The sequence below is a fragment of the Phalacrocorax carbo genome, chromosome 11, assembly GCF_963921805.1.
Source record: "Phalacrocorax carbo chromosome 11, bPhaCar2.1, whole genome shotgun sequence".
Taxonomy (NCBI): Eukaryota; Metazoa; Chordata; class Aves; order Suliformes; family Phalacrocoracidae; genus Phalacrocorax; species Phalacrocorax carbo.
Window position 1 is genome coordinate 17,260,666 of NC_087523.1, and position 13,692 is coordinate 17,274,357.

At 53.6% G+C, this 13,692-nt stretch overlaps 1 protein-coding gene across 5 annotated transcripts; it reads left to right on the plus strand.

The window, feature by feature from the left end:
- Position 1: 1 nt before the first annotated feature.
- ATP1B4 (ATPase Na+/K+ transporting family member beta 4) lies at positions 2-12,615 on the plus strand. Of its 5 annotated transcripts, none has more exons than XM_064463281.1 (9): positions 2-110; positions 2,632-2,696; positions 5,437-5,599; positions 8,317-8,445; positions 9,262-9,366; positions 9,644-9,840; positions 10,450-10,506; positions 11,210-11,305; positions 12,214-12,615. In XM_064463281.1, the coding sequence occupies exons 2-9, from the start codon at positions 2,634-2,636 to the stop codon at positions 12,373-12,375; spliced, it is 972 nt and encodes a 323-aa protein (XP_064319351.1). In that variant the 5' UTR covers positions 2-110; positions 2,632-2,633; the 3' UTR covers positions 12,376-12,615. The 5 variants fall into 5 exon arrangements, with proteins under 5 accessions (XP_064319351.1, XP_064319350.1, XP_064319352.1 ...); XM_064463280.1 differs by lacking the exon at positions 2-110 and adding an exon at positions 2,231-2,348; XM_064463278.1 differs by lacking the exon at positions 2-110 and adding an exon at positions 2,240-2,435.
- Positions 12,616-13,692: the final 1,077 nt, after the last annotated feature.

The window sequence follows — 13,692 nt, forward strand, 5'->3', positions numbered from 1 at the left end:
GGCGGGGCCGGGGGCGGGCCCGTGGCTCCGCGAGGCGGGCTGGGATAAGTGCAGCTCCTTCCAAAATGGTTGTTTACCCTCCCGCCGGTCTGGGCCCGCACGCGTAGCCGGTACCGTTCCGCGGGAAACCGGCGCGGTGATTGTGCCCCAGAGGGGTTTTGGGCGGGGGGGATAGAGGTCCTGCCCCATCTCCCGGAGGCTCCCGGCGTCGGAACCCGCTGCCGGCAGCACGGCCGGAGGGTCTCAGCACCTCCCTGGTGCTTCGCCTCCCCTTGCCCGCTCCCCATCTTTCCCCCAGCCCCTTTGCACCCCAGCAGCTCCCACCCAGCCTCCAGCCCTGCTGCTCCAGGCCATTCTGTCCTTCACCAAACTGGCCCATTTTTTTGGTGGTTTCTGAGGTCTCTGCTTTGGTGGCAATGCCTGTTGCTACCTGCGCCCCATCCCACAGAGGCAGCACCCCCAGGAGACCCTGCAAGCTCCCCACGTCTCCAGCCAAGGAGTCAGGGCAGGCCCTCAACCTGTTTTCCGTATTGTAGCTGTAAAACGGGGATAAAACCGTCTTCCCAGCAGGCTTCATAATTGCTTGTAAATCACTCTAATGCCCTGGGCTGAGAGGTGCTAAGTGCAAATCATGTAATTATTTCAAGCCAAAGCATATTTCATCAAGTTAAAAGAAACTAATCCTATCTCTGCTTCAAAAACCCCCACACTTTTATTGGATAAGAGCCTAATTACCCACTTCTCCCAGGAGAAAAGAGAAAACGTACGCTGACAGCAGCGCAAAAGGCAAGTTACAAATGCCCGGATCAATTAATGGCAAAGAACACATCCACCTCCAGAGAAAACGGTGGTTATTTACCTCGGATGAACTAGAGGAGCCCTGTGTTCCCTGCCTCTGCCCCCCTGGGCAGCGGGGCCCCTTCCTGCTCGTTACCCCCAGTCCGTGCCAGCGACGGAGGGGAGAGGTCTCAGCTCCCTCCTCCACCCTGTGCCAGGGCCGGGCTGTGCGGCAGCACAACGCTGTGACAGGGCGCGTGTGCTCCCAGGGAGCTGCTGGTGCTCCACAATTGCCCTGGCCAGGTTATATCCCCGCACTCCATCCCAGCTCCTGAGTTTGGGCAGGCAACCCTCCGGCCCCAAGGCCCCAGCCTGGCTGGGGAGAGTCGGCTGTGGGCATGGCTGCCTGCATGCCCTCCTGCCGGCGGGCCTGGCTGCGGGCAGGTGCCAGTATGGAGCCAGTCCTGCCTGTGTACCCAGCAGCAGGCATGCGGCAGCCCCGGCCAACTCGGCGCAGACCGGGGCAGCTGCCAGACCTCTTTCTTTCCCACTGAGCCCATTTATTAGCACAGCCAGTGAGTGGCTTTCAGCCATGCTCAGGAGAGGAAAGGGAGAAATGGTGCTTTGCCTGCTTGAATGGCAGGATGCAGCCCTGAGGGTTGCCAGGACAGACATCCCTGTGCCTCTGGGCAAAGCCCCAGCCTGGGGCAAAGCAGCCTTTCCCCACCATTGAATGGGGCCTGGCTCTCCCGTGAAGGGAACAGTCACCAGCCCCATTGGAAAAGTGCCGAGGGAATGAGCTGGTGGATGGTGCCGAGCTTCTGCTGGGACAGACGGTGTAAAACAAGCCCCACTGTTCCTCGAGAGCTACATGGGGCACAGCCAGGGACAGGCAGCCCTCTCGCGCTGCCATCACACCGCTGGAGCGGTTTCAGGTGCTGCTGCATGTGCAGCAGCAGGCAGGGTTTTGGCAAGGCTGGCCCAACACCAGTGCCCTGTTCCCCCAGCACTCCCATCATGCCAGCCCCTCGCAGCAGCGGGACGCCAGCATGCACCCCCCATGCTCCTAACGTACTATCTTGTGCCCATAATTCACTGATGGGGGAAATCTCACACGCCCTGGTCTACAGGGTGTCACAGGAAGGTGTCCCTCTAGGTTTTGTCTCAGTGGCTGTGGCCAACTCTTACATTACAACCAGTTTGGGTAAGCCGATGCTGTGCACTCCTAGCTGCTGTCTCAGTTCGAAGGGATAAGTATAGACCTACCCCTTGCACTACCCTTTCACTGCAAAAGAGATTTTGCAAGCGTTAAACACGACCCTGCTGTGACTGACAAGCACATATTAACGGACACATGTGGCCATTGAAAGCCCTAGTGATTTGCTAATGTTTATTAACAGCTACATGGCCTCCCCAGGGCAGAGAGCCCAGCTTCCCCATGTAGGGTGCAGGCTGGCATTGACAGGGACTTGGGCACGACGCAGGATGCTGTGAGGGTGCTTGCAAAGGGCAGCAGATGCCAGGGGGCTCAGCCGGGATCCTGTTGCATTGAGCTCACCCTTCCTAGGAAAGCAAGTTATTTTTTGATCCACTCCTGAACGCTGAAGTCCTGCAGGGTAGGGAGGGAAAGCAGCGTGGTTCCCCACAGACTGGCAAAGGTCTTGGCGCAGCTGTGCTCACTCAGCCTTTTTGGGGGGTGCCGCGGGACTGGGGAGCTCTTCTGGGGAGGTGGCTGCGCCTGCGGGTCCCCGAGAGCCGGGGTGACATGGCACCCACAATGGGGCTGGTGCCACTGGGCTCAGCCCTGGGCTCCTGCGGTGCTAATGCCAATGTTTCTCTGCGTTTCCTACCCAGGGATGGATGGAAATGCCAGCGTCACGGGCACAGAGGGCCAGCACAGGAGCCCCCACTGGAAGGCGGTGAGTCTTTTGGGGGCTACTGGTCACCCTCTGAGAGGCAAGGCGGTAGCTGCTGACAAGGACTTGCTTCATGGCTGATAAATATAGCTATTTTGCTTTAGGAAATGCTGCTTAGTCCCTTAGGCGAAGCATAAGCACTTTGCACTGAGAGGGGAAGGGGCAGCAGGGGGTCTGGCTGGTGGTCCCGGGCAGTGAGGGGGGCTAGGAGGGATGGGCCTGGGCATGGTTCACCTTCTGCACACCTGGCTTTCAGCAGGAGGAACCTGCCGTTAAGAGCTGACCTGGTCCAGCGTGAGGACAGGGGAGAGACCCTGGCCTCCCTCAGGGCACCCATGACCATCAGCACAGCATGATCCTATCAGGGATGAACCCCAGCTTTGCTTCACTGCCCAGAGCCACCCCATCTGCCACGGTGGGCAGCAGCCTGGGGCTGTCCAGGGTCCCACCATGGCTGTGCCCCCTCCCTGCCCTGGCACAATTCTACCCCAGATCCTGCTGCTCCTCCTGCCCCTTGTCCAGGTGCAAGGGACTGCTCTGAGACCACCTGTGGTCCTGGGCTGCAAAGATAAAACACCTGGGAGGTGTTGCAATCCAGACCTAACCTAGCTCCCTAGCTCCGGGACCTCCAATGGGGACCCGGCAGTGGGGTCATCCCATCCCATCCCATCCTATCTGGCTGCCCCACACAGACCTCCCTGCCTGTGGGGAGAGCCCAGGCCCCCCTCAGCTTTGCCGTGCTGCCACAGAGGCCCTGTGGCCTCTCCCAGCTGGCAGGATGGGACCCTCCACCAAGTGCTGGATGTGCAGCATAGAGCCAGCAGAGCTGGAAACTTTTCCCTCCTTGCCAAAGCCTTCTGCAGGGCAGAGCTGTGGGGTTCCCTGGGTGAGAGCCCATGGGGGAGCTGTCCCCTCACAGCTCTAAGCATCAGTAGGAGCTTCTGGGCAGGGGCTCTGCATTCAGCCCATGCGCTGCCCTCATTGCCTCCCCTCACTGCCTCCGAGCTGCAGCTGCTGTGAAATACAAAGGGCTTTTCCCAAAGTGTGCACTAAGCATTGGTGCAAAATCCCTCCAAGCAGTCCCTGCTACTCTGGCAGCCTAAGAAAATGTTTCCAAAACAGCTGCTGGTAGCTCTTTTATTTAACGGGGAGGAGAGTGGGAGGAAGGAGAACTCCTCCTCTTCTTCTTCTATCACTTGTTCCTCCATGGGTGTCCTGGCAGCTGGCAACCCCTACTCCTCTCCCATGTCCCTGCTGGTGATTCGTGCTGGGGCTGCTGCTTCCCCACTCTGAAATCCTCTGGTTTCATCAGCCCTGCATGCAGGGCTGTGGCCATGCAGGAGCTGGCTCAGGAAGGGCTCCAGCGCAGGGTGTGGGACCTGGGCCAAGCATTGCCTTCGCTGTATGGGCAGCCGTGGGCATTTTGCCAACAGCAGCACTCAGACGCAGGCATGCCTCCAGAAGAGCCCCATCGGGGCTCTAATCGGGTCCAATCGGGGTGATCAGTGGGATGGTGATGGTTTACAGCCCCCTGGGTCTGGCCCAGGCTCTCCAAGGCATTAATTAGGGCATTGGAGTCAGTATGCTCCCACCATTCTCACTGCTTTGCAGTATTTGTGTCTCTGAGCAGAATTTAATCTGTATCTCCCCCCTCCACCCCCCACCCCCCACCCCCTGATTCAAAGGTGTTTCCAAGCCAGACTTTCTGCCAAGCTGTCGGCCACTTCTCAGCTCCCCTGAGGTGACCCTCGAGGTGTGAATATCTCGCTTGTCGGCCCTGGCTCCAACAGGTGCCCGCGGCTGGTGGGTTTCCACGGCCCTTAGTGCAGACATGGGGCGATCATACTGGTGCAGCTGCTGCAGCAGCTTTGGGGAGACATGGCTGGGGTGGGCGAGAGTGGCTCTGACCCAGCCAGGAGCAGCCGAGCCCTGCAGCCGCATTTGCAATGAAGTGCTAGGAGGCGATGAACCCATCCAGATCTCAGCATCACCCCTTCTCCCCGGCTGTACCTGGCCTGGCCCTGCCCCAAGCTCAAAGTGAGGTCTGCACCCTCTCCCACCTTGCTGTCTGCTTTTGGAGATGGAGAGCCTGCCCAGGTTCAAGGGCAGTTAGGGACAGCTGCTGTGTCTCCTGTCAAGCGACTCTTGGCCAGGTGTAGAGAGATTTGTGTTCCCAAGCTCCAGACAAATGAGTTCTCACCACTGAGGTAAAATGCAAACTCTCGCTGCCTGGGGAGATGCTTTTGCCTGAAACTCAGTGTAATTAAAAAATAACAACACAGGGATTTCTCCAAAGACTAAACACTTGCTCACATGCCAAGAAAAACAAACAGGATGACCTCTTAAATAATGCCACCTGCTGTCGTCTGTGGTAGCACAGAAAACATGTACTTGAGCTCAGAGATGTTGCAGAAGCGTGGGAACAACCCTGACCCTCCCAGATTACAGGTTTTCTTTGGTAATGTTCACACAGGTGGAAAAAGAGGAGTTTCTGTAAATGCTGGGACAAGGAGACAGTACCCGGTGTGATGGCAGTGACGTACGTACGTGTCATGGAAAAATAGATGCTGGGATCTAAGCAATCTTAAGTCAGAACAGCCAAAACTGCCTCTCTTTAACTCAAGAGTGATGATGGGAAAATGGAAATTTGAAACATTTCCAGCTATTAAGTGCTTTTGCATTTATTTTTGGCCAATGAGATGTTCAGCTTGCATGTGGGGGTTGTGTTCTGTAACTTTTCCAGGAAAATAAGCATGAGGAGAAGGTCCAGGATCCTGACAGAGGGGAGGACGAGACCAAGGCAGAGATGGGAAGCAAAACCTGGGCAGACCTGGCTGGGGAGATGAAGATGTTCCTGTGGAACCCAGAGGAGAGGACATGCCTGGGGAGAACAGCCAAGAGCTGGGGTAGGTCCTCGCTCAAGCCCTGGTTTCGGGGATCATTACCTTTTATGCTTCATGACAGACGCAGTTGCCTGTGAATGTCCTTGATAGCTTGGACTGACCACCCCCATCCCACATTTTCAGGGTAGATGTTTCTAACCAGTGCCATAAAGAGCTAGTGGGGAGGACAAGCAGAAAACCTTGGGAAAGTTACCCTTGGTCTGAATGTTAATGTTTACTGAGAATGTGAAAGCAAAGATTTTGGGCTGCCCAGACCATGTACTGGGAAGAAATTAAGAGCCCAAGCAAGTGTGGGGGCTACAGGTTGGTCTGCCACAGCCATGCACCCCTGCTGCCACCAGCACCCCGGCTCCTGCCTGTAAAAGTCAGGAGCCCATGGGGAGGTGGGTTTGGGGTCATCAGTGTCAGTGGGGGAAGCGTGCCTGAGTCATGGGGCAGGCATTTCGGGGAGGCTGCACACCGCAGGGCCGAGCAGCCCTCCTTGCCTGTGTGCACCCTGGCTCTGGGGTGGGAAAGGCTGGTCATTGCTGTTACCCTGCACTGTCCCGGGGCATGACATAGTGCCCACAGCGGAGCCTGCATGTGCTATGGGGGCTGGTGGGCTTGGATGTGCCAGTGAGGGTTTTGAGTGCCCTGTCTATTTTGTCCGTATCCATGTGGCCTTTGAAAATTATCGCTGAGCCCAGAGGTGCCCTGAGTGGTTAAGAGCAGCCCAGGGCTGTGGGGCCAGCACTGCTGCAGGCTCAGTCTGAGACCAAGGTGCCACAGCACACGCGATGCCATCCACCTTTGCAGCTCTGCTCTCCTGGCCATGCATAGCCCCTGCAGCGGAGTGAAAATCCCCAACCTTAGCCCAGCATCACATGCACATCCGCAATGGTGTAAGGCTGTGAATTATTGGGGGCTGCTGCTCAGCCTTTGCAGCCCTCAGCAGCTGGCACTGGCAACATGCTCACAAGCCCCACAGCCTGCCTGTGCCCTCGCCAAGCACTCTGGGTCTCCTTCTCTGTGGGGACAGAGGAACAAAGGAAACTGCCCATGAGCTCCGGAGGAGTCTGAAAACCTGCAAGCATGAGTCTGGGCAGGCTTTGAAATCCACGTTTGCTCTCCCATACCCTTTGCCAGCCACAGGCCATGGGCTGGATGGGAAGGAGCAGTCTGGAGTGTGAGAGCAGTACAGGGGTGACAGTCCTTAGAGTCGTGGGTTTGGGTTTCTGGAAGCTCTGCCAGGTGCTGAGAAAAGCCCTGTGAGAGGACTTCCTCAGGCTGGTGTGCATGTAGCCCTGGCTGGCTACTGCTGGAAGTTATTTATTTACAGCCTTGTGCAGGGCGCAGTGTCCTCCTGTGCCCTGAAAGCATCGTGGTGTGTTATACGTCCCCTCTACCCTGTGGACACACATACCCCCAGCTGCACACACGTGTGTGCTCACTTGCCTGTACAGGGGGGCAGGAAAGAGGCATTGAAGCTACCATGAAAATAAATTTTTTTTTAAAAAGGAGAGCATTTGGTGGTGAATGGAGGTGAATTTTCCTGCTCTTATCTCACAGGTGAGGAGGAGGAGTTTGCCCAGCCTGGGTCTGCTCCCTCATGCTGGCCCTGAAGGTGTTCCCCAGGGACAGGGTCACTCAGAGGTCTTGTCCTGCCAAAATGCAGGGAGCTGGCTGGCCACAGGGTCAGCACTGGAAGCCCCAGCCTCTGGGAAAGGCTGCAGTCCCAGCTCTGCTGGTGATAAGGTTTCCTGCTGCATTGCAGGAAACATAAGAACAGGAATGGTAGCAGCACCACACCTCAACAAGCATTGGCTTGGCACCCCAGTGGCAGCTCCAGTCCTGCCAGGCTGGTACAGAGGCACCGTACCAGTGTCATTGTGGCAGGGCTGGACATTGTTCCTGCTGTGCCACCAGCAGCGGTGATGGTCCCATCTGCCCTGGCTCGGCCCGCAGCAGGACATGGCAGTGGTTCCCAGCACTGTGGCCCCGGCAGAAGCACGGCAGGAGCACACATCTGTGTTCCCAGGGCTCTCTCCGAGCTGCCGGCGTGTTTCTCCTGGGAAATGTTTGGGTTAGGGCTTCACTTTGCTTTCTGAGCTGCTGGGTTTTATTCATAGGCTGTGGCCTCTTGAGACATCCTCAGACATCAGCCTGGTCCATAGGAAAAACAAACCCATTCCCTGGACGTCAGGGCTATGAAACAGCCAGTGGTGGCACAGCCCTTGAACAATGCCACTCATTTCAATCCCAGTGCTGGGGTTCCTGCCTTGCAAGCGACACGAGACGGGACAGGAGCGTCACCCTGCAGCCCCCATCGGGAATTCAGACATGCTGAAGCCACTGGGTACCCTCACATGTTACCCTGCCAAGAGGGGGTGGGAAGGGCAAGAGCCAGGGTTGGGTCTGTCTGTCACAGAGAGCTGAAGCAGGTGGACACATGGACCTGGTCCTGACCCAGCCCTGGGAAGGGCCATGCAGCAAAAAGAGTACAGAGCCAAACGGCAGTGGCCCTGGCCCCAGGGCTGGGCAGGGAGCGTGTCTGGCTGAGGGTCCTGCACCCAGAAATGCCAGGCCCCATGTGTGGAGGAGGGCTGTAAGCTCCCACCTCCACAATGGACTCAGAGCTGTGGAGGATGCCATGCTGAGCGTGGCTGTGCATCCCTGCAGGATACAGCCCACAGAATGTGCTCTGGTTGCGTTAACAGCAACATGGCCTCTCTCTTTTGCAGGCTTAATCTTACTGTTTTACTTCATTTTCTACATGTGCCTGGCGGGAATGTTTGCCTTTTGCATGTACGTGATGCTGCTCACGCTGAGCCCCTACACGCCCACGTACCGGGACCGTGTGTCTCCGCCAGGTACGTACCCCAGCCAGCCCAGCCTTGGGCACCTCTGACACTTGCCCAGCAAAGTGCTACAACAGCACAGCAGGGACCTTGGGTAAAGCCTTGCTGGAGCTGTACGTGCCTACAGTCAGCCAGCCCTCCGTAACATGGGGTGTTATCACCTACCTCAGAGCACTGACAGTGCTGCAGGTTCTCTGCAGAGAATCAGGCATCTTAAATAGCCCCATGTGAAGCATTAATTCTAATTATACTAATTGTTATTCTAATTATGCTGATTATTAGGCTAATTATTCTCAAGGTAAATGAGCAAGTTTAGGCATTTCATAGGTGATGCCTATTCATTTCAGTTGCTGCCCCTTTATACCTTGTACCTTCAAAATAAAATGCATTATTAATTGAGGGAATCCTGGCAAGACAATATTTAAAAATTCCTTTCCCTATGACAGAAGCAGCATTTTCCCTGTATTTGCATGTCAGTGGGGAACACAAGGCCCCCTCGCCCTCCTCCCTGCCCGGAGCTGGCTGCACAGCTGGGAGCATGGGGGACCCCTCAGCCTCTGCGTGCAGCCCCAAGCCTTTCTCTTCCCTGCAGCACTGCTGATACCCTCCAGGTCTCCCATGTTCCCCAGGATATTTTGATGTGCGTGGTGATCTCTGGGTGTGAAATGGAGGTCAGGTTGAGGTTATTTGTGAGCTGGTGCTGCTGCTTTTTTGCCTGTGCCCAGCCCCTACCCCAGTTGCAGTGCAACCAGCCCCTGCAACACAATTCTCAAGCCTGTGGGCCAGTCCACTGATGTCTGCTCTAACAGGGTCCATTTTCTTCTCCAGGAGTAATGATCAGACCGTACTTGAATGGGTTCACCATCACCTTCAATGTCTCTCAGCCCAGCACGTGGCAACCCTACGTGGACAGCATGCACCACTTCCTAGCAGGTAAGCCCTTTGGCACCCCAGGAGTCATGTCAGCAAGTTGTTGGCATCCATGCACACATGCACAGGGATCTGCTCCTGGGGCGTGGACCAGCTCTCAGCATCTCACAACCCCCGTCTAGATAAGGAGGCTCATAAGGTGATAACAGGAGCTTCTGTGGGAGGGAGCTTTGCCTTTCCAGGTGGAACTTTCTAACTCCCTTGACATGTGGATGTAGTCTGAGAGTGTGGGTCTATGCAGGTCTCAAGAAATGTTAACAAGTCTCTTGGTCCCCACCAGCTTATGATGACAAAGTTCAAGAGGAGAAGAATATCGAGTGTGTCTCAGGACAGTACTTCATCCAAGGGGGCAATGAAAGCGAGGAGAAGAAGGCCTGCCAGTTCAAGCGCTCACTGCTGCAGAACTGCTCTGGCATTGAGGACCCAACGTTTGGCTACTCTAAAGGCCAGCCCTGCATCTTGCTGAAGATGAACCGGGTACAGAGAAAGCCAGTCATCTTAATTGCTTCCTTCAGGGCATCCCAGTGTGATAAAGACCATCACAAGGACTGAAGCTCCTCCGCTTCTCAGGCCCAGGGAAAAGGGAACTAGAATCCCCAAACCTGCTGGCTCATACCTGCTAGAAAACATAGAAAAGAAACACTACAAAATTTGCTTGATTTGATTTGCTGAGGCCTGAGTGCTTGGAGGGTCTTGTGCCAGGCCCCTGTGTGGAAGTAACTGAGCTTTAGAGTTACGCCTCAGACCTCAGCCTCTTTATAATGGGAATTTTCATAGAATCAAGTTTATTTGAAATCTTCTAATAGGATGGTGGCTCAGTGCATGCTGCTGGGAAAATAAACATAGGGGGTGTGTGAGCTGTGTAGGGAAGTCGCTGCATTGCTCCAGGGAGTCTGGGTTCTCTGGATGCTCTGCTCTGCCTCTGCTCTCAGACACGGGGAAGCTGCACTGCACGGAGTGGCAGACCCTGCTTCTAGGGACACGTAACTCTGTCCTAAGCAATGTGACTGGCACATAGAAAAGCTTAAGCCTTAGAGAAGGGAGGCAGCCATTCCATACAAGCATGGATGTCTTTTGTTTTTGCAGATCATAGGCTATCGCCCTGGTGCTGGGGTCCCTGTGAGCGTGGACTGCAAAGTGCAGGTACTGCTTTCATTTGTGCTCGGCAGCATGGTGCCAAGTATCTCTCTCTGATGGACCCCACCAATATCTGCCACTGTTTTAGCCCCAAACACTCACAGGACCCAGCGCTGCCAATGCCTCTGGGCACAAGTCGGGGTCTGCTGAGAACAACAGAGGCCACCAGTCTCTTGCTTCCCACCCTGGACCTCACCCTCTGCATGCTGCCAGCTCCTGCCAGCCTCACTGGTAGCACCCTGCTCAGCCTGAGGGCAGGCCCACAGGGCTGGGTTCTAGAGTGCCAGATGGAGCCTGGAGCTGCTCACATCCATCCCCACCCACTCTGCAGGACCCTCGGTCCTGGGGAGCACCCTGCAAGCCAACAGCAATAGGGCGAAGGAAAGGTTCCCACTGCACAGGCAGCAGCTGGATCACAGGCTTACAGAGCAATAAAGCAGTAGCCAAGCGCAGGGAGGGAATTGACAGGCAGCAAATTCTGTAACCCTCATCTGTGCCCTCATAACACCATTATGCTCTGGCTTGCTGCAGCAGCAGCTGGCTCTCACAGCAAACGCACTGTGTGCAAGCAAGCGCAGCTGAGCCCCGACATGGATTTGCATGTCGGTATTACATGTCTGTATTAAGGCTCCTTCACCTTACTCTGAAGGGAGCTGTATTTTGTGTCCCATGTGCTACGTGTGTACCTTTATTTTCTTTCCAACCACAGAAAGGCAATGAGAGCGATCTCAGATCAGTGGACTTCTACCCTGGAAACGGGACGTTTGATCTCATGTATTATCCCTACTATGGCAAGATCACTCATGTAAGTAAGGACATCTTTGTTACATCTCCTTGGGAGAGGGCAGGAGCTGCTGCACAGAGTACAGACATGTTTTCTGGCTCTTATGGGCAGATGCAGGCAAGAGGGAGGCCATGGGCACTGGGATTACAGCACTCTATTTCTGTCTCTGACAACTGCAGGAAACCCTTGGGGACTCTGGTTCCCCCTTGCCAGCAGTAGGAATGATTGCATTTATTGTCTAGAGACTAAGACTGGCTTTGCAAACTCCCAGAGAAGGTCTCAACACCAGCATTTTCCCAGGGTGTTAGTGAAGTCAGGGGTTAGGTGACACAAGAGGACAAGGATGGGGCTTCTGTCAAAGCTATGACAAAACCACTTCAGGCTGCATGGCTCAGGACAGAGCAGTCCAACATTGGTGGCTATTTCTAAACACACTGGCCAGCACTGCCATGGTCTGCACTGGGCTGTGTAGCGGTAGGAAGTAACACATCTTCACAACAAAAGTTGACATGGAAGATGAGGCAGGCGCTAGACTCCTGTTGTCATACTGCTGCTGGCTGAGGATGAGGAACAGCCCCAGATGCCAGCTCTGCATGTCCTTTTTGCACAGAGATCTGAGGAACACCACGGATTTCTTATTACAAGCCATAGGTCAGTTTTTAGACCAGCAGAAAGTATTTCAGAGTCCCATTATCTAATGTTACTTGTCCCTGCTAATCAACCCAAGAGGCACAGTGCAGTGATCCTGTCCCTCTGAGGCACAGAAAGGCTCAGCTTCAGCATCCTGAGGGACCATGATGGACATCAGGCAAACACACTCGGACGCCTGGGAACCGTGAAACAGTTACTAATGATTTTTACTGAACATGAAAGCACGGACAGCTTTTCTGCTCCCTCAAAAATTACACTTAAGTCTCCCTTCTTTTCAGGTCAACTATACGTCCCCACTGGTGGCTATGCACTTTACAGATGTGAAGAAGAATTATTTGGTCCCCATTCAGTGTAGTCTGAATGGGAAAGGTATTATCAACGACGTTAACAGTGACCGCTTCCTGGGCCGAATCATCTTCACACTCAGCATTGGAAAGTAGCCACCACAAACACCGGGAACTTAGGCTAAGTCAATCAGAGGCTTCTTTTTTAAAGCATAAAGCCAGTGTTTTTTTCTGCTAGGAAAAACAGTCACATGGAGATTTTTGTTAATTTATTTTTGTTCATAGTTAGGAAACAAATGAGATGCAATGGAGCATGGAACCACATTTTTCATCATCTGATGTAAATCATTATTAGCAAAAATTAAAAGTTATCTCCTGGGCAGAGAACCTGCAAAAGCGTTTCAGTTTTGATTAAAGAAACCTCTGGTATCTGAACACTATTTCCATAAGGCCTTTTACAAGTGACCCCCGTGGAATGCATTATTCCTGGCTTAAAATTTTAATCTTTACCATAGTTTTATGTGCATTTCTCATGCAAAAGCTAACAAGAGGGTATTTTATTAGCACTAGTCCTGTTAAAATAATAAACAGCAAAAATTCTGGATTATGCCTGCAACGACATGGTTAAAAAGTGAAAATAGCACATCTCAAAATGCCTCCTAGGATCTTTGGTACTAGAAGCATCTTGACTGCAGCATTTTACACAGTTCACTCAGCACACCCAAGGTGTTGGAACAAAGGTCATGTAGAAAATCATTTGCCCTTGAACCTTTCCAACTGTTCCTTTCTGAAGTGGGATGATTAATGCATTTCTCCCTCCTCCTCACTCCAGTACTTCTCTCTGCCCCAGGAATCCTCATCAAGTCTATTAGGCAGCAACAAGTGAAAGGAGCTTTTCTCTCCCTGCCATGGTTCAGAGGTTCAGGCACAGAAGTACCAGTGAAACATGTTAGACACCCCCAAATATTTCAGGCCTGTTCTTCCCTGTTCCAGAGGGGTCACAGCTATAATGCTGCAGAAAACCGCAGGGAAATGCTTAGTCATTTCATCATTAAAGGGTCAATGCTACTATTAGTGAAGTCATCAATTTATCATCCTCAAAGTCCTATGAAGTACGCTCACCCTCGTCAGAGCAGAGTGCTGCTAACCTGCTGCCCGGGCAGCCTCCAGGCCTGTAGGCATACGGCCTTCGTATTTGACAGAGATGAACTACGCTCTGCATGTTACGAGCTATGAGAACACAGCAGGACAGGACACCTTAGGATAATGTACTAGTTGAAAAGCACACTTACTAAAATTACTGACTGAACAAGAGCATTATGGTATGTTTGTCCTACATCCTAGTACAGGTACTTAATCTGCCATCGTTTCCTGAACTATATAAGTCTCTAAAAAGTAATTTTTTGTATTAAAAATAAAGCAACTACATTAAAATTAACTCCATGGTACCATTCTTAGAACACTGGTGTAAGA

Bases quoted from the DNA above. Each gene is read 5' to 3' on its own strand.
- ATP1B4 (XM_064463281.1), top strand. From the start codon at position 2,634: ATGGATGGAAATGCCAGCGTCACGGGCACAGAGGGCCAGCACAGGAGC. The intron at 2,697-5,436 runs GTGAGTCTTTTG...TAACTTTTCCAG, and splicing joins GGAGCCCCCACTGGAAGGCG to GAAAATAAGCATGAGGAGAA. The intron at 9,841-10,449 runs GTACAGAGAAAG...TTGTTTTTGCAG, and splicing joins TCTTGCTGAAGATGAACCGG to ATCATAGGCTATCGCCCTGG.